We start from the raw sequence: 24,670 nt of genomic DNA on the forward strand, positions 1-24,670 counted from the left end.
GTTATAGTAGTAACCTCAATGTGCTAGGCACTTTCAAAGCATGTAATAAGAGTCAGTAGTTTACAATTTAAGAAGATGAATAACATAAGAATGGGGGAAAAGGGATAAAATATACAATCAACTTTTAAAAATACTGAATTCACTCTCCCTACTGGTTCTGTACATTATTATTAACCTGGAGGTAACTTTGATTCTTCTATTTCGACATCTTATCTCCCGATTCCTGATAGGAGATTTAAACCACTTAAAATAACATTTATTGTATAAAGATATCTGCACTCGATAGATTAGCACTCTTATTCCATTTATTGCAGTTGGCCACTCACCAGCAGTCCCTATAATTAATCAAGAATTTCCAGTCCTACATTTCTGATGTTATCAGAGGTTGCATTTGCTTTTGTGTTTAGCATTTCTGCTTTATCTTGCTGATGGTCAGGCTATTGCTGTTAAACAGTTTTTTGTTTACATCTGTCCTTTTTGTCGTATGTCATGGAATTCTTCTTCTTCCTTTAGTCCACATTTTACGTCACGTTTTTTGTGGCTTCCTGGTCCTGGGGCTGCTGAGGAGTGACGTAGAACTCCTGAGATGCAACTGAGGGCAGCTTGAATTGTGCTGGCTGACAGTGATCCCCAGAGGTCATTCTGGTAGCCAAGGCTTCTCAGGTTGTCAGGATGCCGCAGCACATCCCCTGCACCAGGGGCCATACTGGTGTGGCCCAGAGCCTTTACACCAGCTCTGCACCACCTATATATTTCCTTACTGAAGAGAGATGCTTATGATGACTTTAAAACTATTCCGATTTAAAAAAAAAACCCTTCAATAAGTAGATCCTATGCAGGTATTTGTATATTTCAACACGTTCCTTAGAAGTTTATTTTATGATTGGGTTTGTGGGAAGAAAGTTCTCTTCACTGAAGGGCTTCCTAACTTCGTAAAGTGGTCTTAGGCCTAGGGTGCTATGATTTTGATATTAAAGCCTAGCTAAAGCGGGAGAGAGATTGTAAATTTTGGTGGTTCTAACACTTTAACTTTTCATTAGCTGTTACTTTTCTCACTGGTAGAATCTACCCAGATAGATCATGGTCTGATTAGTGGAAAAAGCTTGTTAGATTGGCTAGTCCATCCCCACAGGGACTGATGCCGGATTGTTCCCTATAGCAGTCTTATTTTAAATGCGTCAGAAAAATTAGGCTTTTTTCATATTGCTGTGGGTGTTTTCTAGCTCCCAAGCAGATGCCTGAATATTATTTCTTCATAGGATAAGTGCTTCTTCACTGAGGTTTTTTCTTTGGATCATCCCTTTCCCCTTGTAATGCTCCAAGGAAGTGCCCTCTCTTGATATGTTTGCAGGTGACTGATAAGACAGTCTCACAGGATTTTGGCTAGCATCCCATTGCTGTGTGCATTCCTACTACAAGTGAGCTGCAGAGAATAGAAGATTCTCTGCTTTACTGTATGAATTCTTTTCTTATTATACTTATACTTGGTGATGTAAATAATTTGCCTATTTCCCATCCCACTGTTGTCCTAGTAGTACATGGAAAAAACTCCCACCACATATTAAAGGTGGGAGCATATGCTGTGTCTTCTCTCTCAATCTCTATTTTACTGATTCAATGTAAAGCACAGAGACTTCCAAAATTGCCTTTGTTAAGTCCGTGGGGATGAACCTACAGAGAAAGCATCCTGGGTCATAAAAAATAAAGTAAAACTATATGACCATATTCCTGCTGCTGTCACTCAATTCTACATGCCTGCTGCTGTGGCCTTTATTTAAAGACTTATCAAGTGTTCAATCCTGCCAATCCAATGCATTGCATGCAGACTTTGCAAAAGTAATCAAAAGCATTCCATTGCTGGAAGACCACAGAGCACCATACAAAGTGAATTATTCTCTTATTTAGGACAGCACCAGGAATAGAAGTGTTCTCCTCAATCTCCTATTGAATTGGTCTGAAATGAAGCAGAAATGCCCCATGTTAGCTGAGAATACCCTGTGGCCTCTTTCTGTCTCTCGCTGTCCGCCAGTAAACAGCGCTGATCCAGAAAAGTCTGTTTCATTTTACCAAGGCAGGCTGACAGATGCTGATTGTCGTACTTGGGAAGAAAACGTACAGCTGCATTTATCAGAAAAGTGTCAAACTTGTTCAGATTGAAAGACTACATTTGAAGAACTTTGCCAGGGTGATGTGCAGTTAATCATAGGATTTCATGAGCAATGCCCTATAGAAAATGAGTTTGCAAGTAGGTCAATGCTCATTTTTTTTAAACAGTTAATTTTTTACTAAATTGTGAAAAAACCTGAGGGCTACAACATTTCCAACTACAGCCCCCCTGTTTCGATCTAATCTGAGAACTATAGGCTTTCTTTTAAAAGAAACAGAACCAAACAAGTCAATACCATAACTGCATCTAAGGCGGTATTATCAACTCACTGAGTGCTGGTATAACTCTTCTGCCTTTTAAAGTCCATGGTAAACTTTTACATTAAGTCTAATGAGAGTGTATACCTAAAGGGAACCTTTCAAATTATGTTCACTCTTGCAGTATATAGCAGGTATGTCAGGTTTAGCTGCCAAATTTTCATGGTTCTAGTTTGATGGCTCGATGAATAAAAGAATAAAACAAAACACAAAAATTGACAACCTGTTTGAGATTAGCCATGAACACAGCATGCCTGGAGAATGGCTGACAGGTTAGAATTGTATCCCTTTAGTATATTTAATTCATCTAGTGTTCATGAGACATTTTATATGTCATGGTGACTGATTTTTCTTATTACAGAGACTTGAAGTCAACACAGTTGTTTAATTAGAATATGCAAATTTGCCATGCACACAGAAGTAAGTTGATTGAGTGCTGATAATGACACTAGTCTAAATACAGTATAACTTAGGCAGCCTGCAGATATAAGTGGTAGGACTTAAACTCTTCTGAGACTATTAGAAGCTGAAGATCTGATAATATATTTTTGGAAAGGTAGTTTTCCCCTGGATTTGCAGTAAAATTGTAGATCTGACCTATGACTTTGAAATTAGGACCTATTAATGAAATCCATAAAGCAATAAGCAGAAAGAACTCTCTTCAGATTTGCTACAATTGTATTTTGGGCCCAATACAACACAGATTGAAATCAATGGAAAGACTCCTATTGATTTCACTGAGCTTTGAATCAGATGCTTGGTGAGGGTAAAATCTATTAATAAACTCATTAACTTCTGAATTCTGATTTATTTACACTGACTATATCCATTCCTTACCTATGTTGCTCTATTAGCTGTTTATAATTCATGTGTGCACAAATAACAAATCATCAAATTAAATGAGCACACAACACAAGAGTTTTGTTTTTGTATCAAATATACTCTGTGCATCTTGACTTTTGGCATAATTAAAAAAAAGATGTGCACAAATAAAGCATCTCATTCAAATTACTCTTCATTTTTTGATCTGCACAGATTGGTATCTACAGTTAATAATGAAATGCAGACGCATGAAGCTACAATTACACATATTAAGCATATCAGAGCTTTATTGTCAATTTAAAAATGAAGCACAAGTTCAGTAATGTCATATGTGATTTTTAGGGGGCAACCATGGAGTAATTAGAATATGCACTTCTGCTGCACAATGAACAGATTAAATCTATTTTCAGTAAAACTGGATTCTCAATATAGACATGTTGCTTGTTGGTGGATCAACTGTTGTCTCAAAATGCTCTGTAGGATAATTTCGTGACTGCCACATAAATCTATCAAACTTGCAGATTATAGGTTGTTTTAGCAGAATTGACTTCGGAGAGTCAGAGTAGAGGGTAAATAAGATTAGCATAGTTTGATACTTAAATTTAAATGAGTGATTTTTGTGTGTGTGTGTGTGTGTGTGTGTGTGTGTGAGAGAGAGTGTGTGCGTGATTTATTAAATAGTCTTGTAAAACTATCCATGCTTACGGCAGGCATTTTCAACTAACTCTACAATTCCCAAAGCAGTCTGTAAATTGGGTTCCTAACTCTCACTAAATAACCAGATACTAATGTACAGTCATTGGGGGATGAGAAGTAGTAACATGTATCCAGAGAGAGAGACTGACATGCTAAACTACCTAATCATTTCTCTCTTGTCTATAGAATTATACAGTTTCTCTGGTAATCAAGTTTTGTCTCTGATACTGAACCACCCACAACCACTTCCTCATGCTCACTTTCCCTCTAAAAGGAGAACAGCAGTCAGAATTTATGAATATTGTAACAAAAGCACAAGTTCACTTCTCAATACGTTTATTTAGAACCTAGAAACATGAGCTAGATCCATAGCTGGAGTAAACTGGTGTAGCTGCACTGAAGTTAACAGAGCTGGGCCAATTTACACCAGCAGAAGATATGGCCCTTAAAAGACAGAATTCTGGCCTGTGCTTCAGGAAGAAGATAAACTGAGATGCGGGAAAATGGTAGTGTAATATTAGTGCAACTAATTTACCATTCATCCCATTACACCTGTATGCCACCAAAATACTCCCCAGTTGCACAGATGCCCAACCAATCTATAAAACCTATTTGTATTTTACAAATAAAGTAGATTTTCTTTTTGTAATATTATTCTTGGTTTACTATAAGTCTTCAAATTGTTACCATTACCCCTATCCTGTAGTTTGGGATTAAAACCACATTACAATTCTTCTTTCTTCTATCACACCTACAGTGTCAAAAAGTAACGCTGTTCATCATGCTCTTGCATGGTATTAATTCACCCTAGTTAGTAACTGCTGACTGATTGCTAATACATTGTTAATTACCTTCCCAACATGATGTGGTAATGGTGAATTAATCTCTTCCATGATATGCAGTTGATTCCAGATCCATTCTCTCTTAAATCGTTTATGACTGTTATTGCTTGGTGAAAGATTTAGTTTTGTCTTGAAATCTTCTGTGTAAACAGAGGCTGGAGCCAAGATCAGGGAGAAAAGGAGAATAAGCTTTTCCATCTTCTTTTGCAACCTAGAAAACATTGTAAAATATGAACAGTAGGGAATATAGAACAGAGATTTCTTCAGCAATGGTAAATTGCTGCTAGAGAGAGCCAAACTCATGAAGGCTCAGAATTGGCTCTGGCTCAGCTCAACATCCAAGCCAATAAACCTACAGAGCCTACATTTGTTCCCACACCAATATAGGTCACAATTAACTCCACTGAAGTTACTGGATTTACCCTACAGTATCAGGCCAATTAATTACAGTACAACTAAAGCTGATCAAAAAACGGAATTTCCATCAGTAGTATATACCTTGATAGCATTCATCACCATGTATTTTTGATAGGTTTCCACACCCCATTTAGGGCTTATATCCCATCCTCTGTCCCCGTTTCCATTGGCGTCAAAGTTTGGCGCTGATGGCCATTTTGATTTTTGTTGTTGTTGATTATTTTTTATGTTTGAATAGGGGGTATGTTGCGTGCTTGTGCTTAGATACATTTGACTGTTTGTTTAGAGAAAAGGGTTGAAAGAATAGAGTGAGAGAGCATAAAGATTAAAAAAAGAAAGATTTGGTAAGGTTTAGAAGAAAAAAGGAAAGAAAGGTTGTTTGGTGAGGTTGAGTAAGGAGAGATGAAGTGGGCCAAGGGAGGTGCTGGCTGCCACTTCCTGCAGCCCCCATTGGCCTGGAATGGTGAACCGTGGCCAGTGGGAGCTGCAATGGACCAAATCTGTGGATGCTGCAGGTAAACAAACCTGGCCCAGCCCACCAGTGGCTTTCCCTGACCCATTCACCTCTATGGGCTGTGCTTCCTTGCCAGACTACATCTCCTGTGATGCACAGAGCTTCCCCTTGTGTCTAAGCAGTTGCTCCCATGATGAACTGAGGCAGCTCACGTGTATAAAGAGTAATATCAGCTGAACAAAACCAAATAGGAAGTTTTGATTCATGAATGTTGAAACGTTCTTATGAACAGTATCAAAACAATGTTCTAACAGAAATTTAACAAAAACAGCATCTGTGAGTTATTGGATCAGAGATAAGAAGGCTGCTTCTTCGCCTGCTTTTCAACAAATACAAGTGAAAGTTGTATTAAGTTTTTTGTAAAGGAATAATCACTTGAAAAGGCAAACCTATATGAAGAAACAGCCCTTTATTTAGCACTTTTGCATGTGTTGTAATAAAAAATGTATAATGTCTCTTCATGAGAGGCTTGACTGCAAGTGTTGGCCAGGGCCTTCTAGGTGCAGCCATATTTAATCATCAGACCTGTTTAAATAGAAGCTCCTCCTTACTTAGGGGAATATAAACTGGCTGTTACTAAGGCCCTGTGGTTTTAAACCTGGGGTGTTTCTGCTCTATTTTATTGAAACACACCTATAAAAATGTTAAATGAAGGGATGTGTCTTCATATAGGCTTGTCTTTTCAAGTGTTTATTCCTTTACAAGACTTAATATAACTTTCACCTCTATTTGTTAAAAAGTGGAGGAAGAAGAAATCTTCTTCTCTCTGATCCACTGGCTTTCAAAGGCTGTTTTTGCTGAAAAAGCACGCTGCTTCAAATCGTCTCATTAAAAAGTAACCAATGTTAGTCTAAAACATAGGGGGAAACTTTTAAAAATTGTTTGTTACTAGGGGCTTATGGTTTTTAAACAAGAGCCATCTCTCCTCCCCCCCCCCCACCTTTAACTGCCTTATTCTTATCTAAAAACACAGACCCCAAGCATTTTCCCCGCCAGGTAGCACTTTTACATAGGGGCTTTAATAAAAGTTAAAACCATAAACCCCTAGTAACAAACAATTTTTAAAAGTTTCCCCTATGTTTTAGACTAACATTGGTTCAGGAAAATGAATTCTATGACACTACTGTAGAACAACATCTGATTGGGCCAATCCAAAGGTGGTGATAACAAGCCTGAGGGGCTGTGAACCTGGGAAGTTGTCTCTTTCCGCAGAAACACTTGGAAGGGTAAGATCTCTCTCTCTGACTCAACCACGTGCTGTCTATATTTGCCCTTTGCAAAGGGGCTTTCTTTTCCCTTTTCTTGCCCTGTTCTCTCTTTTAACCTATCTTTATATGTTTCTCTTTTATTTAACTCTTATTAAATGCTCTTTTCTTAACCTATCCTTGTATTTAATAGTTTAAATGCTTTACTATTAACCTCCCTTTATACTTTTTACCATGTGCTTACTAAACAGTCTCTGCTTTAGTAAATGCCCTTTTTTTGCCACGTGTGTTCTTTTTAAATCTATTTTTCAATCTTATTTAATATTTTTAAATGCTTTTTTCTTAACCTACCCTTATATTTAATAGTTTAAATCAGGTATTGGCAACCTTTAGCATGCGGTCCGTCAGGGAAAGCTGCTGGCGGGCCGGGCTGGTTTGTTTACCTGCAGCATCCACAGGTTCGGCCGATCATAACTCCCAATTGCCACGGTTTGCCGTTCCAGGCCAATGGGCCTTCCTTGGCCCACGCCGCTTCCCGCAGCCCCCATTGGTCTGGAACGGTGAACCGTGACCAGTGGGAGCTGCGATTGGCCGAACCTGTGAAAGCTGCAGGTAAACAAACTGGCCTGGCCCGCCAGCGGCTTTCCCTGACGGGCCGCGTACCAAAGGTTGCCGATCCCTGGTTTAAATGTTTCTTTCTTAACCTGCCTTTATATTTTTTACCATGTGCTTACTAAACAGTCTCTGCTTTAGTAAATGTCCTTTTTTCGCCATGTGTGTTCTTTTTAAACCTATTTTTCAATATTATTTAATGTTTTTAAATACTCTTTTCTGAACCTACCCTTATATTTAACATTTTAAACGTTTCTTTCTTAACCAACCTTTATATTTTTACCATATACTTACTAAACAGTTTCCTTTATATGTTTCTCTTTTATTTAACTCTTTTTAAATGCTCCTTTCTTAACCGACCCTGATATTTAATACACCTTTTGCATTTATCTCAGTTTTTTTTATTCTTTAATAACATACCAAACTAGTCCTTTAAAATCATCTCACCTTACTAAACCTCACCAAAAATCTCTTTTCTTTAATAACTCGCCTCTATTCTTTCAAATGAACCCTTTAAAAACAAATTTTTAAAGTTCTCTCTTTGTAGTCTTTAATAAAATGCCAAACTAGGCCTTTACTCACCCTCACCAAACAACCTTTCTTTCCTTCTTTCCTCTAAACCTTACCAAAGCTTTCTTTTTTAAATTTTTATGCTCTCACTCTATTTCAACCTTTCTCTAAACAAACAAGAAAACGTATCAAAGCACAAGCACGCAACATACCCCCTATTCAAACATAAAAAAAAATCAATTTTTTAAAAAAAAAAAAGGCCGACGGCGCCAAACTTTGACGGAAACGGGGACAGAGGGTGGGATATAAGCCCTAAATGGGGCATGGAAACCTGTCAAAAAATACATGGTGATGAATGCTATCTAGGTATATAGTACTTTCATCCCATAGGAAATTCTGAAATTTTGACTTTCATTTTCATCCAAATCAGAAAAATATATGAAATATCAAAACTTTTCATGAAAGAAAAAAATTTCTGTTATGAACAGTATCAAAACAATGTTCTAAGAACTTTTCAACATTTATGAATCAAAACTTCCCATTTGGTTTTGTTCAGCTGATATTACTCTGCATCCACCTGAGCTGCCTCAGTTCATCATGGGAGCAACTGCTTAGACACAAGGGGAAGCTCTGTGCATTACAGGCGATGTAGTCTGGCAAGGAAGCACAGCCCATAGGAGTGAATGGGGGTTTGAGGCAATACGACAGTTCAGGCAGATGCAAAGATTAACGTCAACCCAACCCGAAACAAAATGTTCTGACTCGATGAAATGAAATGTTTTGATTTTCCCGACAGTAAATTCTGCTGAAATCAGTATTTTCACATGGAAAATATTGACTTAGACAAAACCCCATCTTTTGAATGAAAAAATGTTTCACGTGAAATGTTTCAACCAGCTCTGAGTACAACACAGGAACAAATGAGCCAGCTCAGAGAAATCTTTAGGTATTGCTTCAGTTCCCTGTATTTGGAAAAGTTTAAAACCAAACACTCAGTCCCCTCTGTCTTTTTATTCTTAAATTGTACAAAGTATAGAGTTGATGTTTCTGAAGCTGTTCTCTAGAAAAATATTTAAATCACGTTATTACTAGCTAACTTTAGACCTGACTTTCATATCAGATTGAGAAGTTTGTATCATGTAGCAAAGCTGCCAAATTTTCCTTCTGAATTTTCACTTCTACAGTACAAAGGACTGTCAGGGAAAGTTGACATTCAAATAGTTGGAGAACTTGAAATTACATGTAAATTGCTTCCCATTACCTCTTATCAACTGTCAGTAGGTATATCGAAAGAAAAGCAATTATTAGTGATAGAAAAGTAGACACCACACAATTAGCTGAATGTTCTATTAAGCCAATATTTTGGGAGGTAAGGTAGTTAGACGTATTCCAAAGTTACTCTTCAGTATTAGGCAGTTACTGTTGTTCTGTAGTGCTGTAGCATGGTTGGAACGACGTGTTTTAGGACCTTTATGTCATAGTGATATGTTTGTTTTTTCCTGTTCCTTTATTCTGCATCTTTGTACATGAGCTACACACACTGCATTCCTCATCCTATGTGAATGTGTAGGAAACTGCTGGGCAAAACGATTGTAGCTTCTTTAACATCAAATGCTCATTGCTAAAGTATGTTTAGGATGCACATCTAGGAAGTAATTGATTTTGTTTGCAATTGAGAAACCTTACACTGCAAAATGTAAAGGATCCTGGGGGGATTTTGATTCTCAAAGTCATGGTGACCACTTAACCGTATCTGTCAACCCTTAATCTGAACTATGGATGGTCAATCTGAAAACAGCTTGTTAATGTCAGTTAGGATTGACTGTAGCTTTGGGAAATACTTGTGAAAAAGACCCCTCCACCCCCATCCTCAGGAAAGAGAACAACAGTCTGAAATCTGTCCTTGCACCAGCCTGTTTTCTCCCTAGGAATGAAGGGAATGGTGCTTTTCATCATTCTGTTCCAGCCCTAGTACAGTAATTATCTTGTTGTTCATTGCTGTATTGTAATGGCTAGTTGAGAAGACTGAAACACTACACTGCAAGCTTAAATTGCTATTAACTTCACTAGAACTGACATATTTACAAAGATGCTCTCAGAAAGTGTTATCTTAAGTGGCCAGCATCTTCATTAGAGTACAAGGAGAGGAGAGAACCTTGTCTTTCACATTATTCCTATCTTACCTAAAGGAGAAGAATTCACTCCTGTTAGTTTGTTTTGCTTTTTACAGGAGAATATCCACAGGCAAGAGAGATGCCTCTGAACCAAAACCACCTGTCCAATGCCAGCCACTGGGAAATTCAGATATGGATCCAAACTTTGAGGCTCTGGCCTGTATCTACCAGAGAACACCTTGCTAAGGATACCTTTCCTTTCAATTAACCTTAGAAATATGCTGTCCAGAGAGGCATAGGTGCTGGCACTAAGGGTGCTGGGGGGGCTGCTGCACCCCCTGGCTTGAAGTGGTTTCTATTATATACATGGTTTACAGCAGGGGTAGGCAACCTATGGCATGCATGCCAAAGGTGGCACGTATGCCAAAGGTGGCACGCAAGCTGATTTTCAGTGGCACTCACACTGCCCGGGTCCTGGCCACCGGTCCGGGCGCTCTGCATTTTAATTTAATTTTAAATGAAGCTTCTTAAACATTTTAAAAACCTTATTTACTTTACCTACAACAATAGTTTAGTTATATATTATATACTTATAGAAAGAGACCTTCTAAAAACGTTGAAATGTATTACTGGTGTCTGCTCTGCTTCCACACTAGCATGCGAAACCTTAAATTAGAGGGAATCAATGAAGGCTCGGCACACCACTTCTGAAAGGTTGCCGACCTCTGATTTACAGTTTGGTTCCATGGCTCTCAGTACCCTTACTGTACCAATTGTTCCAGCAACCCTGCAGAGTGGTGGTCTCTTTTCTGAACATCCTACTCTTTAAAGAGCAGTTGCTAGAGAGAGAATATTTTAATCTGAACAGATAATCAGTACCTTGGCTATGTCAATGTTGTGGTGTTCTGTGGGCATGGAAATTGAAGACCTGCATCCAGAGAAGTCTGAGTGGACGGGTTTATCTATTGTATGAGCTCTGGGCCTGCTGCACTGTCCTGATCCTTCTAAAGATTTATCAAGCTGGCACAGAGCTCCCTGCAAGGAAATATGGAGCCTTCACCATTTGGGCCTCATACAATATGTCAATCATTAACACAGAAGACATACAAGAAGAAAAAGCAAGGAACATCCCTGGGCCAGAGGGGGTGGGGAATATTGCTGTAGTTTACAGTAATAACCCCAGACATAGTGCAGAGCACAGTAATATTTTTAATAAGTGGTGAATATCCCAAAGCACTGCATTTGATTTAGGGGCCAATGTCACCTACGTATCAGACTGAACCTCTTAAACGGATGTACAGTTTGGTTATAATACAAAATGTTTCACTTCACTCAGCAGATCCCTCTTTCCATGTTCTCCCAAGTTTAAAATGATTTCACTTGTGCTGGCTGCTGGCTAACAGACTCTATGTCCCCAAATGAAATAGTTTTGCTGTCTCTTGACTTGCTTCAGAACTGCAGCTCCGGCTCCTTCCTCTGTAAAACAATTTCTCCAGTTAAGCTAGTACCCGCCCTTTGGTGTATCTTTCAAGTCAAACATATAGTGAAAACAAAACCCCGGGACTCCTTGCAAAAATACTTCCTCTTTTCTCCTTGGCAGCTTTCATCATTTCAATCAGAAGTGTCACTGTCTACTCTGCAGTTCCTTTGTATGGTATAGTTATGAGCGATGCTTGGCGCCATAGCACAGCTGGAGTCTGCAAAGAGATACTCATTCCTGGCTAGTCTGTGAACATCTCCTTCAGCAAAAAATCCTCCCCTTCTGGTGAACCAGAGCTCCTTTCCCTGAAGTTGGGGATGGAACCACTCATGTTCAAGTATAACAGCCCTCGCCCCTGTCCTAGCTTTAGAGGTCCTTCAGAAGTAACTGGGTAAGGGCATGAGGATCAAGTTCTGCAGATGTTGGACTCCTGAAGAAAGGCTAGGTAGTGCACTATTTCATTCAACAAACCCCAGAGATAGTAGCAGGAGGGAGGAGTTGTTGAAGCTGAGCAAGAGAAAGTACGCCCCATGCAACATGGTACAGCATGTTGGAGTGGCCAGAAGCAAGCAGCTAAAAATGCAGGGCTAGATTATACCCATGTAAGTAGGGGAGTAAGCCTCCGCAGATGCCCTCTTGCTCAGCCTATCTGTATCTTGAGTGTGGCTCAGGGGTGGAGTGCACTCCGCTCTCCAGATACTTGCTGTGTCAGCAAGCGGGTGGCAGTGCATAGGGCAGAGGAGTCCATCCAATCCGTCCCATCCACTGCCAGGAATAGTTGGCCTGGCTTTGGGGCCTGGTGGGGCCAGGAGAAGCAGGAGTAAGCTGCATCCATGTAAATGTTGCAGTAAATTACTCCCTCCTCCTATCATCCTTCCAGAACAAGAGGATAATAAAGGATGAGCTATGACGAGACAGTTCCTTCCCAAGCTGTTCCTTTCATCAGATCTGAGACCATAGGCTCAGGCTAGCTTTTGTCTGACTACTTGTACCAATAGCTTAAACCCCATTTATTTTAAGCAAGGACCTTAAATATGCCCTGAAGAGAGCAGGGGAAAAAATTCACAATTAGTTTATTCAATTAACTGAGCTTCTCTCTCTGCTCATAAATCTTCTTTGAGCAGATCATGATTTTCTCAAATGTATTATTATTTGAAATTGTGCTGGATAATTTCAGCAAATAATTCTCAGCCTGCAAAGTATAAGTGGAGAGTGATACCAGACACCTCTGTGTTCTTGGGGAACCAGGGTGCAGTATTCAGCCTGACTCATGAAAGACCCGCCCCCCACTCCCCCCAGCCTCTGCTTAAACCAAAACCCATCAGAGGAAAAAACTTGCAGAGAGCAGTGAAGGGCGTTGGGAGACGCACCTAGACCCCTCCTGACAAGGGTGACAAGATTAAGACATCTCCATTAGCATACAGAATGGAGAGCAGAGACAACTCCCCTAGCCTCATCTGCATGAAAGATGGGACAGGAAGACATCTCAATTTACATACAGAATGGAGAACAGAGAACCACACTGAATTCTGGGACCAGAAAAAGCAGGGAAGCACTGCATCATGGGAATCTCTGCTCCAGATGCTAATGTACCTATGTCTGCACACACCCAGCTCAGCAATTATCAGACCAATTCTAGTAATGAATCCTTAATTGATATCCAAATACTGAAGCAGCCTAGTTGCATTGTGAGCTCCCTGGAAGAAAACACCACCCATAACCAAGAGTGATCAGCTCCTATTGTCTAGCCTCAAGAAAACCCTTGAGTCATCATCTTACCTATAAATAAATCTATTGTTCTCCCTTGAACAATTGTATTTTCTCTACAAAAATCCCTACTCACCCTCTAGTCAGGGTTCTGATGCTTAGATCCAAACTATGCATCAGTTCCACTGGGACTCCATGTTCTCCTGACTGATCGTGCTGGGGGCTCTGCCTGTCTCCAGCACTCAGGAGCCTGAGCTACCACCATCACCTGGGAACACCGACCAGTCAAGCCTCATGAAGTGGGTGAGACCCCCCCCCCTTTTCTTTCTCTCTCTCTCTCTCTCTCTCTCTCTCTCTCTGTTTTCCTTTCTATCTTACGTATTAACCTTTAATAATGTATGTTATGTTGGTTTAGCCCTCCTTGTGTAGTTATCACTAGTCTTCAATAAATAACTTTTATCGTTAACTTGGTTGCTTCTCTCGCTCTTGCTGAACTTTACTCTTTTGTGTTCCCCCCCTTCACTCTACAGCAATGCTTCTTTTACCTAAGCTAAAGATCCCTGCAGTGCCCAAAATACTCTGGGGTTTGCTCATCAAGTAGGTTACTGCCAGTACAATTGTGATGTGAGAGTGGGGATAGGGACGTGCTGAATCTGGGACGCATAAGAGTAACAGATTGAAAGTGCTGCTTGACCCAGTCCATGGAGCCCAGGGGCATATAAGTGTGTGTGTGGGGGGGGTCAGCTTGAAAGTGCTGCTTCATCCAGCCCAGTGAGTCCAGAGACATATAAGGGGTCAGCTTGACAGTGCTGATTGACCCGGTCCGCTCAGACTTGCTCTGTTAAAGTATGTGTGGGTGTTGGGTGTGTTCATCCAGTTTTGGGGCTGGAGAAACCCAGCCCTAGGGAACCTAGGTCCTGCAGGATAGCTCCTTTGGGAGGGGACTTGCAGAAGGGAGAAGTAGAGCTCTATATGAAAACACAAGTGACACAAGCAGTACATTGATAGAATTACAGAATCCCCTTCCCCAGAAGAGTAACCCAAATAAATGAGCATACCCCAAAGTAATGGGCAAATCTGGTAACAAGAGTTCACGGAAATATTTTGATATTCAAGCTGCTTTTGAGATACATATGTCACATGGTATGGTTTCTTTTCCCAATTGGAAGAGTATAATTCTTTAGAATCAAATTTTTGGTGCAAATGCAGGTAAATACTGTACTAATTAGAAATTTGCTTTCTGCAAGTAGTTCTGCAATATTGGCTTTAAAATGTCCTGTTTCAGTGATGGTTGCTTCAGAAAATGTTTGCAGTCCCTGTCCAGCTCTCATCTGTTTTCCTCCCATTCTTTAAAGTTAATATAATGCTTACGTGAAGTTAGTTTAGTCAAAAATAAAAGATGCATATCTAGGCTCTCAAGTGCACTGTTCTATAGCTCTGTCCTGGTTAAACCAGTAAGCCAAATCTAATGTATGGTTGATTAAATAAATGACTAAGCAGTCACAGTTGATACAATTTTTATTGCCCTGGCCAGGGAGGCCAAAATATCTCACAATGATCTTATGCAGAGAATCATTTTGATTTTTTTGGAATGAAGATTCCTTTAAAACAATATCTCTAGCCCAACTGGAAAATAATGATAAATATCCCATGAAAGAAATTTGACTAAAAACAACAGACATGAATCAGACTCGCAACAGAAATTTTCTGATCAGCTCTAGCAGCTCTTAAAAAAGATCTTGTCAATACAAAATTTAAATTGAAGACAACTTTTTTTTTTCTTTTTTTCCTCAATGGTTTTCGTGGAATTTTCTGGGTTATTGTTGATAAACCGGAAACCAATTTTTTTTTTGGTTGTTGACAACCTAAAAATTGTAGGTTTCCTCCCCCTCCCAGTTTTTTAATGAGAACCTGAAAGATATTTATAAAAATGGCTGTTCTTTTCCAAAAATTTAGAATTTTAGGTATAAAAAACACAATCAAATATGACAGGTTTCAGAGTAGCAGCCGTGTTAGTCTGTATCCGCAAAAAGAACAGGAGTACTAAGGTGCCACAAGTACTCCTGTTCTTTTTACAATCAAATATATACCTAAGAATATTTCAACCAGTTTGAGCTCTTGTATGATGAACTGCAGAAAAATTAAACCTTCCCATCACACAAAATATTACTATAAGTTACTGAAGGTGGTAATAGAAATGTTTGCCAGTATTGTAGTAAGAATACTTAAACTGCATTGGAACTACCAGATACGTATAGTGCAGGCATTTCATTGATGTAGTGCCCAAGCCCCCGCTCGCTGATCTCAATGGAAGGACTCCCATTGACTTGGCATTGGACCTGTAACTATATAGTGGTCAATACATGTAAACTGAAATGTTGCTCAAAAATACTGGACCCGATTTTGCTCTGTTACACCGATGTAAATCCAGAGTAACTACTGAACTCAGTTAAATTATTGGATTTATACCCATGTAACTGAGAGCTGATTCTGACCCGATATCTATCTGTACAGTAATCGTATGTATTTCCATATAGAATTTGCACTAAAAAGTTCTCACTTTGTCATCTAATATTATATCTATGAACTTCAAAGGGTAAAGGCTCATGAATAGAATAACTGGCAATAAATAATACAGCAAGGTAACCACTAAACAACATAAGGTGAATAAATTTATCTTTTTCTTTCTAAGGAGAGTGCACATCCTATTTATGTAATGAAGAGACCTTAACTGCAGCACTTAAAGGGATAAAACCTTAGTAAATGAAAACAATCCTAGTAATACTTTGCACTTTGAAAACACCTTTCATTCAGGGACCCCAAAGCACTTTGCAGAAATGAACTAATAAAGCCTCCTCAAGCTCCTGAACAGTACAGTAGATACAGCATGCATTATGTACCTCTTACAGATTGGGGAATCAAAGCACTTACAGGTTCAATGACTTGGCAACGTTCTCACAACGGATCAGTATCAGAACTAGCCATAGAATAACAGGCTCTGGTCTCCTAGTCCCTTGATCTAATCATTAGACAACATTTCCTGGTGAAAGACTAACAAATCTAATTAAAAAGAGAGGCAGCACAGTACTATAATAAAAGAGCATTGTTACCTTTACTGTAGCTTCTGTTAGAGAACTATATCTAAAACCGTAAAAATGAGCTACTTCATTTCCTTGGGCTTAACATGTAGCAATAGCTGAGGCAGTACATTTAGTTCAGTGCAAAATGCTAACTGGGTAGTTTTTTAAACTCTAATAACACTTTTTTTTGGTAGGGATCCATGATATCTTATGTGACATGAGAGTCTTGGGACATTCATAACTTTACAAAACCATCATTTTCTGATATTCCAAATGGGATAAACATTGTTTTTTATATAAAAAAAATTATTAAAACACTTAAATGTTCTAAGCAATATACAGAAGTTAAAGCATTTGTAGGAAGTGACCTGTTTTGGCCTTTCTTTTATGACAATGGTCTGTCTCTTTGTGCTTATTAGATTAATGTGCTGATCTCAACGGTGACATGGTGCTTTCCTTCATTGTATCATTTTATTTTGGAATGTCATTTTCACCTCCTGGTTTACAGATCACAGAAGTAATCTCTTTGGGTAACCAAGCATTGTGGAATGTTTGTGACTATCTAAAAACTACACCTCTACCCCGATATTACGCGACCTGAAATAACATGAATTCGGATATAACACGATAAAGCAGTGCTCCGGGGGAGCGGAGCTGCGCACTCTGGCGGATCAAAGAAAGTTCGATATAACGCTGTTTCACCTATAACGCTGTAAGATTTTTTGGCTCCCGAGGACAGCATTATATCGGAGTAGAGGTGTATTGTAGCATCACAGATTCTCAGACATCCTAAACAAGCATGTCTTTACTTGGATCTTTATAAGAAAGATAGTGCTACAGTGGTATACATCGGTACCTAAATATCCTAACCATAATTCCTCTAAAAATCTGGTCACACAACATTACTGCTTTTGCAGTGTCCTCTGCATCATATTCACTCAATTCTGGGTCCCAACAAGCAAGGGCCATGTATAATTATGGTTGAGGAGGCAATACACTGGTGCTTGTATAATTTTTCAGAAGAAATTTATGGGCTGAAATTTTCCAGGCCTGTTTTATCCCTTAGATGATTCCTGGGAACTTCAGAAAAATCCTTATATTTCTGAATTAACGGAACAGAACACTGTTTTTGTACATTCAAATATTATTTAGAAATGTCTTTCTACTTAGAACTCAAACAATTGCATTTAAAACTTCAGGCTTTCCATGGACTGAGTCTTCAGTCAGGACTGGTGTTTTTTCACATCTGAAGAAATTTGGTTAAGATGGAGCTGTAAGCGTTTGCAATCATGTGCTGTGCATGGTGAAGATTTATTGCTTATCAGATATAGTCACAGGCTTTATGTTCATAAAGTCAGACCACAAGAAGGATATTTGCTTTCTTATCCCAGGACACGCAAAACATATATAGGCCTGCTGGAAAGTAGATCAAACAAACAGAAGTACGACATCTGGTCTTACTACAACTATTGTCTAAAATATAGAGCTGATAGGGGAATAGGGGAGGGGAAGTGTTGACTATTGGGTTTTTCATCAACGTTTCAATTTTTGTCGGTTTTCCAGCTGGCTCTAATGAAATGTCAAAAAAAGCACCAAGCAACTGGACAGATAAAAAATACTAAAGATAGGTTGGTAGCAGCAGCCAGAACTACAGCAAAAATCCAAATGACAGTACAGAACGGGAGTCCTCTGTGTGCATTCTGGACCTGATTTGCTGAGTCTTGGACTAAAGAACTGGAGAAAACACTGAGGGGGCAAAACAAAACAAGGTAGAATGAGCCATCCACACCAATGTGGAATGAATTTAGCAAAGCCCAATGAAAGAGTTCTCAAGGTCTGTATGTAAATGAGTAATTTCAGAGTAAGGGAGATAAGCCAGGAGGGGGGGAAAAAAAAGCTCTTACAAAAGGCTCATAAAGGTCTCTTTTCTTCCTCTCTCCTGGGAATTTTTTTAATGAAACTGGATTGATATTTTGTGTGATCCTTTTCACACAGGAAAAAAATGTTCTTCAGAAGTAGCCCCATTACTGTGGGTATAAACCAGGGGTTGGCAACGTTTGGCACGCGGCTCGCCAGGGTAAGCACCCGAGCGGGCCGGGCCACTTTATTTACCTGCTGACGCGGCAGGTTCGGACGATCGCGGCCCCCACTGGCCGCGGTTCGCCGTCCCGGGCCAATGGGGGTGGCGGGAAGCCGCGGCCAGCACATCACTCGCCCGTGCCGCTTCCCGCCGCCCCCATTGGCCCGGGACAGCGAACCGCGGCGAGTGGGGGCCGCGATTGGCTGAACCTGCCGCGTCAGCAGGTAAATAAACTGGCCCGGCCCGCCAGGGTGCTTACCCTGGCGAGCTGCGTGCCAAACGTTGCCGACCCCTGGTATAAACTGTTATGTGTCGTCCCCCCCCCCCCCCCCCCCCCCAACCCTAAAAAGGGAAGACAAATCCCGAGGCCATATTTAGTCTAAGGGTCTAATCCTCCTGCATTCCTGGTCCAAAGAACTCTCATTGAATTGATTAGGAGTTTAACCTACATCAAGAGTGGGCCCAAAATATTTTAGCCACATAGGCAAAGAATAGGATAAAACAACAGTGAATGGAGAGGGATAGTAAACGGGGCCCTTTGCCTTTTGGTTTGATTTTGAATGAGACGCTCAAAGTCAAATGAGAGAAGTTGCTCTGAGTAGCACAGCATCAAGCAATGCCATCTCATCAAGCCCAAATGAGGACATTTTGTGTCATTCTGTGATTGTCCATCTCAGACTGACTGACTTTTGCTCACGTCTGTCTTCCCAGAGAATCCATTCCCCTTTCTTTCCCAGCCAGTCACTGTGTAGCTGTCACACTGAGGAGCACAGATATACCATAAACTGTGATCTTAAGCAAACATCCAATTTTGCTGACAGTCCTTGACTCAGATGAAAGGATTTGGCAATGGGAATGAATGCTCAGCAACAAGCACCACCAAGATTGCCCTCTCTCCCCTGCCTCACCCCCATCCCCACCTCCAAGTGGTCAGCCATGAACTGCAACCTACTAAAGTTATCTCAATTCTTAGAGCAAGTTAATGTGTGGCAGCCAAGTAAGCACACGTATATGTTTAAATTGCAATCTCTCTCACTTGGATTGCTGGGGAATGTTTGAGACTATGAGGGAAGGGGAAGAGAGGAATTAAAGTTCCTGAGCCAGGGATGAGGACACTTGGGGCGTAAACCTTTGAAACCAATGGGAGTTTTTTCATTGATTTCAATGGGGTTTGGATCAGGGCCTTAGATACCATGGTGACAGGCACTTCTGATCTATTTTAAATGGATGAGAAGCCTGTAAGGCAGGGGTCGGCAACGTTTGGCACGCAGCTTGCCAGGGTAAGCACCCTGGCGGGCCGGTCCAGTTTATTTACCTGCTGACGTGGCAGGTTCGGCCGATCGCGGCCCCCACTGGCTGCAGTTCGCTGTCCGGGGCCAGTGGGGGCCGCGATTGGCTGAACCTGCCGCATCAGCAGGTAAATAAACTGTCCCGGCCCGCCAGGGTGCTTACCCTGGCGAGCCGCGTGCCAAATGTTGCCGACCCCTTCTGTAAGGGGTAGTTTTGCAGTATCGTACGGGGATGAACTACATGAGAGACAAGGAGGTTATTTTATTCCTTCAACTCAAACGTGGCTCTTTCCTGAGCAAACTATTAAAAGGAGACCAAGGGCCATATTGGAGACAACTGGTGCTAAAGAACAGCAGGGATTTTGTATGGTATATAGGAGTTAATTCTGAACTGATTTATACCCTGTGCAACCCACCTTGATCTCAATTCTCATTTGGCCTGCAAAAACTCCTCAGGGCTAAGTATTTACTTTGTTGTTGAGAGAGTTCAAACTAGTGTTTCGTCTATGGGGACAGCTATACGCCAACTGCTTCTTCATTGTCTCTAGATTTATAATGAATAGTACACGTGGTCTTGCCTTTTTTAAAAACCTCTAATATCTGAAGGGCATGTTTGGAGTTGAGTACTATTTGTAGAACTGTGGTGTTTTGGATGTGATGGAAAAGGCCTATTGTTAGAAAACCGGTTAATATGTTTTTGCTGGCATACACTCTTAGGGTTAGCTTCATGCTCACAAAAATGTGTGTGTTTGGCTTATGTTTTGATTAATTTATCCACCTACACTTGCATGTATGCCTATGGCTATGGGACAAGCTTTTTACAAACTGTGAACCCTAGGAGGAACATGATAGTTCAAGTCTGACACAGCCATGAAATTCTTTGTGGAAGCAAAAACCAAAGCATGTGATAGTTCAGTGAATTCTTCAGACTAGCAGACTGCATCGATTTCCTCCTTTCTAGATATAGAGGGCCAAATTCACCTCTGCCTTAACTCCGTTAATTTCAGTGCAGCTGCACCAGCTCTGAGCGTGGCCTGTGTTAGAATAAAATGCAATCACCACTTGCCAATTACTTTATTTTAAAGTTATTATTGGAAAGCTTGAAAGCGATGAAGATACACATGGTCCCTTGAGAGCCTGTCAGAACTTTTCAGGGGAGATTTGTGTTTACTCATGGGATTTGTTTTGTACATGCTGGGTCTACCAGAAGCAGAACTCCCTTTTTTTCTTTTAAATGCTTTTATTTGCCTATACTTATGAACATGGGCAGTTACCAAAATGGGATTAGGATGTTGTATAGGGCATATCAAATAGCCTTGCATAGGAAAGTTTCAAACAAAGCTGTGTAGATTTATTCAGAAATCTACATGCACAAACAACATCTAATTAAACAATTATTATAGAGAATCAGTTTTTTTTTTAAACAGTACTTCCTTATCTGAAAAGGTTGCTATAGAGTAATAGAGATTAAGGCCAGAAGGCACCACTAGATCATCTAGTCTGATCTGCTATATATCACAGTCCACCAGCACCCACACACTATGTCCCTGAACATGAGCGTAATAGAAGGAAATGGAATGGTGTATGTTTTATTCATTGAACTAGGCTCTTTTTCTAGACTTTGCAGAAGCACACGACCTAGAGACTAGGTAAACTAACATTTTTGGGAATCATTTCAATGGTTTAAAGGGGGTTAATGCTGTCACAGAGAAGTGAGGCATTGTTTACTATGGTAAAAGTGACACATGTATCATGCAGGCAATGAAAGAATTTCAAATCACAAAAATGAACAGTAGTGGCATTAACCAGTCTCGCCCATTTCTCCCCACATCAGTTATGCAATGTAGTTGTCATTAAAATGGACGACTATTTTCATTTTATATGAGAACCTCAGCATGACTAGCAAGCAATTCACCAGATTTTATGAGACTGCTGGCTTTCCATCTGTCCCGAGAGACGGACGCACACAAAAGGCTATTAGTGCACCACTGCATAATGAGGTGAGTTTGAGGAATCTCACATCATTTCACTCTCTCAGTATGCAGATCATGTATCATTCCAGGTGCAGAATCAATGATGTCCTTGCCCAGTTTCCAGGATAATGTTATTTGTCATCATAAAGACTAGGGAGACACTTGGGAACTGGTGGAAACCCATTTGGGGCTGAACAGGTATAGTGCCTGCTGTATTCTGTGTACATTTGTTTTGGCACTGACTAAGAGTTCTTGTTCCCTGTAAGCTCTTGAATGATATATCATAATGCCTTATCCCAGAAGTGATCTGCAAATCGGATTAGAACACTCTAAAGGGTGGAGCAAGCGTTATTATTCAAAACAGTGCAGGGTTTCCCTGTGCATACAGAGCTTAACTTCACATGCAAATCTATTAGCACAAAGAATGCTGCATGAGTATACTGAAGAAAGACACTGAAGGCTCCTGAAGGGGAGTACTGGCTAGGAAAAGGGAGTAAAGCGGAAAGAAAAATCTATCTGTTTTGGAAGGAGAGCAGAGAAGGGGATGGTGGGGGTCGCAGGGAGGGAGAAGAGGGTCCTAAGAAGGTTAGGCTCTGCTTCATGTGCTGGGACTGAACCCAGCTGCTGAATGTTTTGAAGTTCACTACTTAGCATAGCACCAGCCCAAAGTGATCATTATTGTATATTTGTGACATCATCCTTCATTTTGTAGTACTGAATGTAATGTCACAAACAGAGGATTTTGACCACTTGCATGGAGTTAGTGGCATGACCAAGGGATCACTAACAAATTCTACTCTCTGATCTGCATCCACGGCTTCCAAGAATGGGCCACAAACATCTGAGAGTAGAAAGGACTCTGGAGAAAGTAACTGAATATTTTGCTAATGCACATATAATTAAACAGATCAGCAGAACTTTTGTTTCTGATACAGAATACTTTCACTTAGTGCTCTATATTATTCATACTGTCACATAGCGCTTTGTATTTTGTTGATTCAGAGGATTCCATTTTTAAAATCAGCAAGTGCAAGGGACCTGTGACTAATGTGATTTCTTGGCTTGGAAAATATTGTAGGAAAAAAGTAGCAAGCGACACAAGATTTACATTTTGACCACAAGCGTTTTGATGACAGTGGCCAAATGCCATCAAACTCCAGGCTGTGTTTTCACGGTCAGATTACTCTGCACCTCCACCCGTCTTATTAGATCACTCTGGAACAAAAGAGCTGTATTCAATGCACACTAAAAACAGAAAGTAAGCAATGTTCTTCTGATGAATCCTTCGTCAGAAGTGATAAGGTAAGGAAAAGATATTGTTAGGCAAAATGCTAGTAACTTATTGGACAAGGACAGATGTATAAAAATATGATAGTGACCTAATGAGAGGGAGCAAAATTGCAAGGGATATGTTATCCTCTATATGCTCAAAACAGAAAAGGTAGTTAGGGATGATGATTTGGCAATTTAGGTTCACTGATCCATGAAGAAGACCTCACCTCATTTGGAGAGAGTCGCTTTGGTTTAAATGTATTTCCTGAAGGCTGGTACTTAGTAGAAATTCTGAAACAATTAGAGCCTTTTCCTTTCCTTCTCCCTAACACTAGCCCTTGCTTCTAAATATACCCCGCTTAATCAGGGCATTGGACTACAAGCTGACTTCCTGCACATCAAGATTTCCAGCTGCTTACGACCAAGGCCTCTTGCGTCTCTAAATGCAGTGACTTGGGAATCCTTTAAAAATCCTTCAGTTTTGGGGAGAGCATTTATGTGGGGCCTACTGGGACTCTGTTCTATCAGCTGGGTGCAGGTTTTGCCCGGATAATCTTACTGATCCAGCAATCCCTGGGGCTTGTTGATTAATTAGGAAGGTGTATGCTGACATATCTAAACCTTTACAAAGGTTCTAGTTCATTAAGACTGGGAGATGGATTGAGATTCTGTCCAGTAGAATGATCTAAACATTGACCATCTTTATTTTCCTTTACACAGCCTTCCCGCCAAAAGCCTCATTGTCAATACAACAGCCATGAAATTTAACTCTGAGACCACTGTAATCATGAGGGATGACTTTTTCCACCATGTGGCAGAAGCATTTTAGTAAAGCTTGTGTTATAAATAATAAAGATCTATATCTATATGCCTCGCCTGGCTAGGCTGCTATTAATAAGGACCCCAGCCAAAATATTGCAAACCATTTTCTGTTCTTGCTGCAGTGAATTTAGTGTGTGTTTTAGAAATGATCTAAGTTTTGTGCCTTCCCCTGGTTAATTCTGCTGGGTACAGAGGTTAAGTATTAGCTAGAGTTGTTGGTGAATGTTGAGACCTTGTATAAGCCAAAGCAGAATAAGGTCCACTCTGCACAATTTTAATAATGTATAAGAACCTATATAGAGTACAACAGAATGAAATGTATTGCAAAGCTTTTATTGCTCCTCCTGTTTCCGAATGGAGACAGCCTTGAGTGGTGCAGAGGCTTCCCAGCACAGTTTAGTGTGGAACGCGAGCTATGTTCTTGAGCAAGGAAAAAATCTCAACATCCCAAGACCTGTGTACAATAATTATCGTATATATTTAAAAATAAACCCTACAGCAGATAAAATTGTAACTCATTCATTCAACAAAGGCTTAGTGAACTGAAACATAATATCTCCCCAGTGCAAATACAGTGTATGATCCACAATAACTGATATTTATTACACAAAATATCAAAATAACCGATATTTATTACACAAAAGCGCTGAAGTTTTGTTTTCTCAGACTGCAGTTAAAACTGCATCAGCTTGTGATGGGATGCATACATGCCACACTGGCAGCAAAAAGGTTAATGGGAGCCTGAAGGCTCAGTTAGCCCACCTAAGGGCACCTGGAGGAAATATTAGGTACAATTCCTTAGCAGACCTAG

The 24,670-nt window shown here is 40.2% G+C and overlaps 1 protein-coding gene across 1 annotated transcript in view; it reads right to left on the reverse strand.

Annotated features, from left to right (window-relative positions):
* The window catches only part of CDH5 (cadherin 5), a 52,575-nt gene that overhangs the window by 18,609 nt on the left and 9,296 nt on the right, over window positions 1–24,670 (reverse strand). The window contains exon 2 of the mRNA XM_024208323.3: window positions 4,794–4,995. Coding sequence (XP_024064091.2) covers window positions 4,794–4,982 — 189 coding nt within the window. The 5' untranslated portion in view covers window positions 4,983–4,995. The remainder of the gene's footprint in view (window positions 1–4,793; window positions 4,996–24,670) is intronic.

This window comes from Terrapene carolina, unplaced genomic scaffold (assembly GCF_002925995.2).
Source record: "Terrapene carolina triunguis isolate 2854851 unplaced genomic scaffold, T_m_triunguis-2.0 Scaffold130, whole genome shotgun sequence".
Lineage (NCBI taxonomy): Eukaryota > Metazoa > Chordata > Testudines > Emydidae > Terrapene > Terrapene triunguis.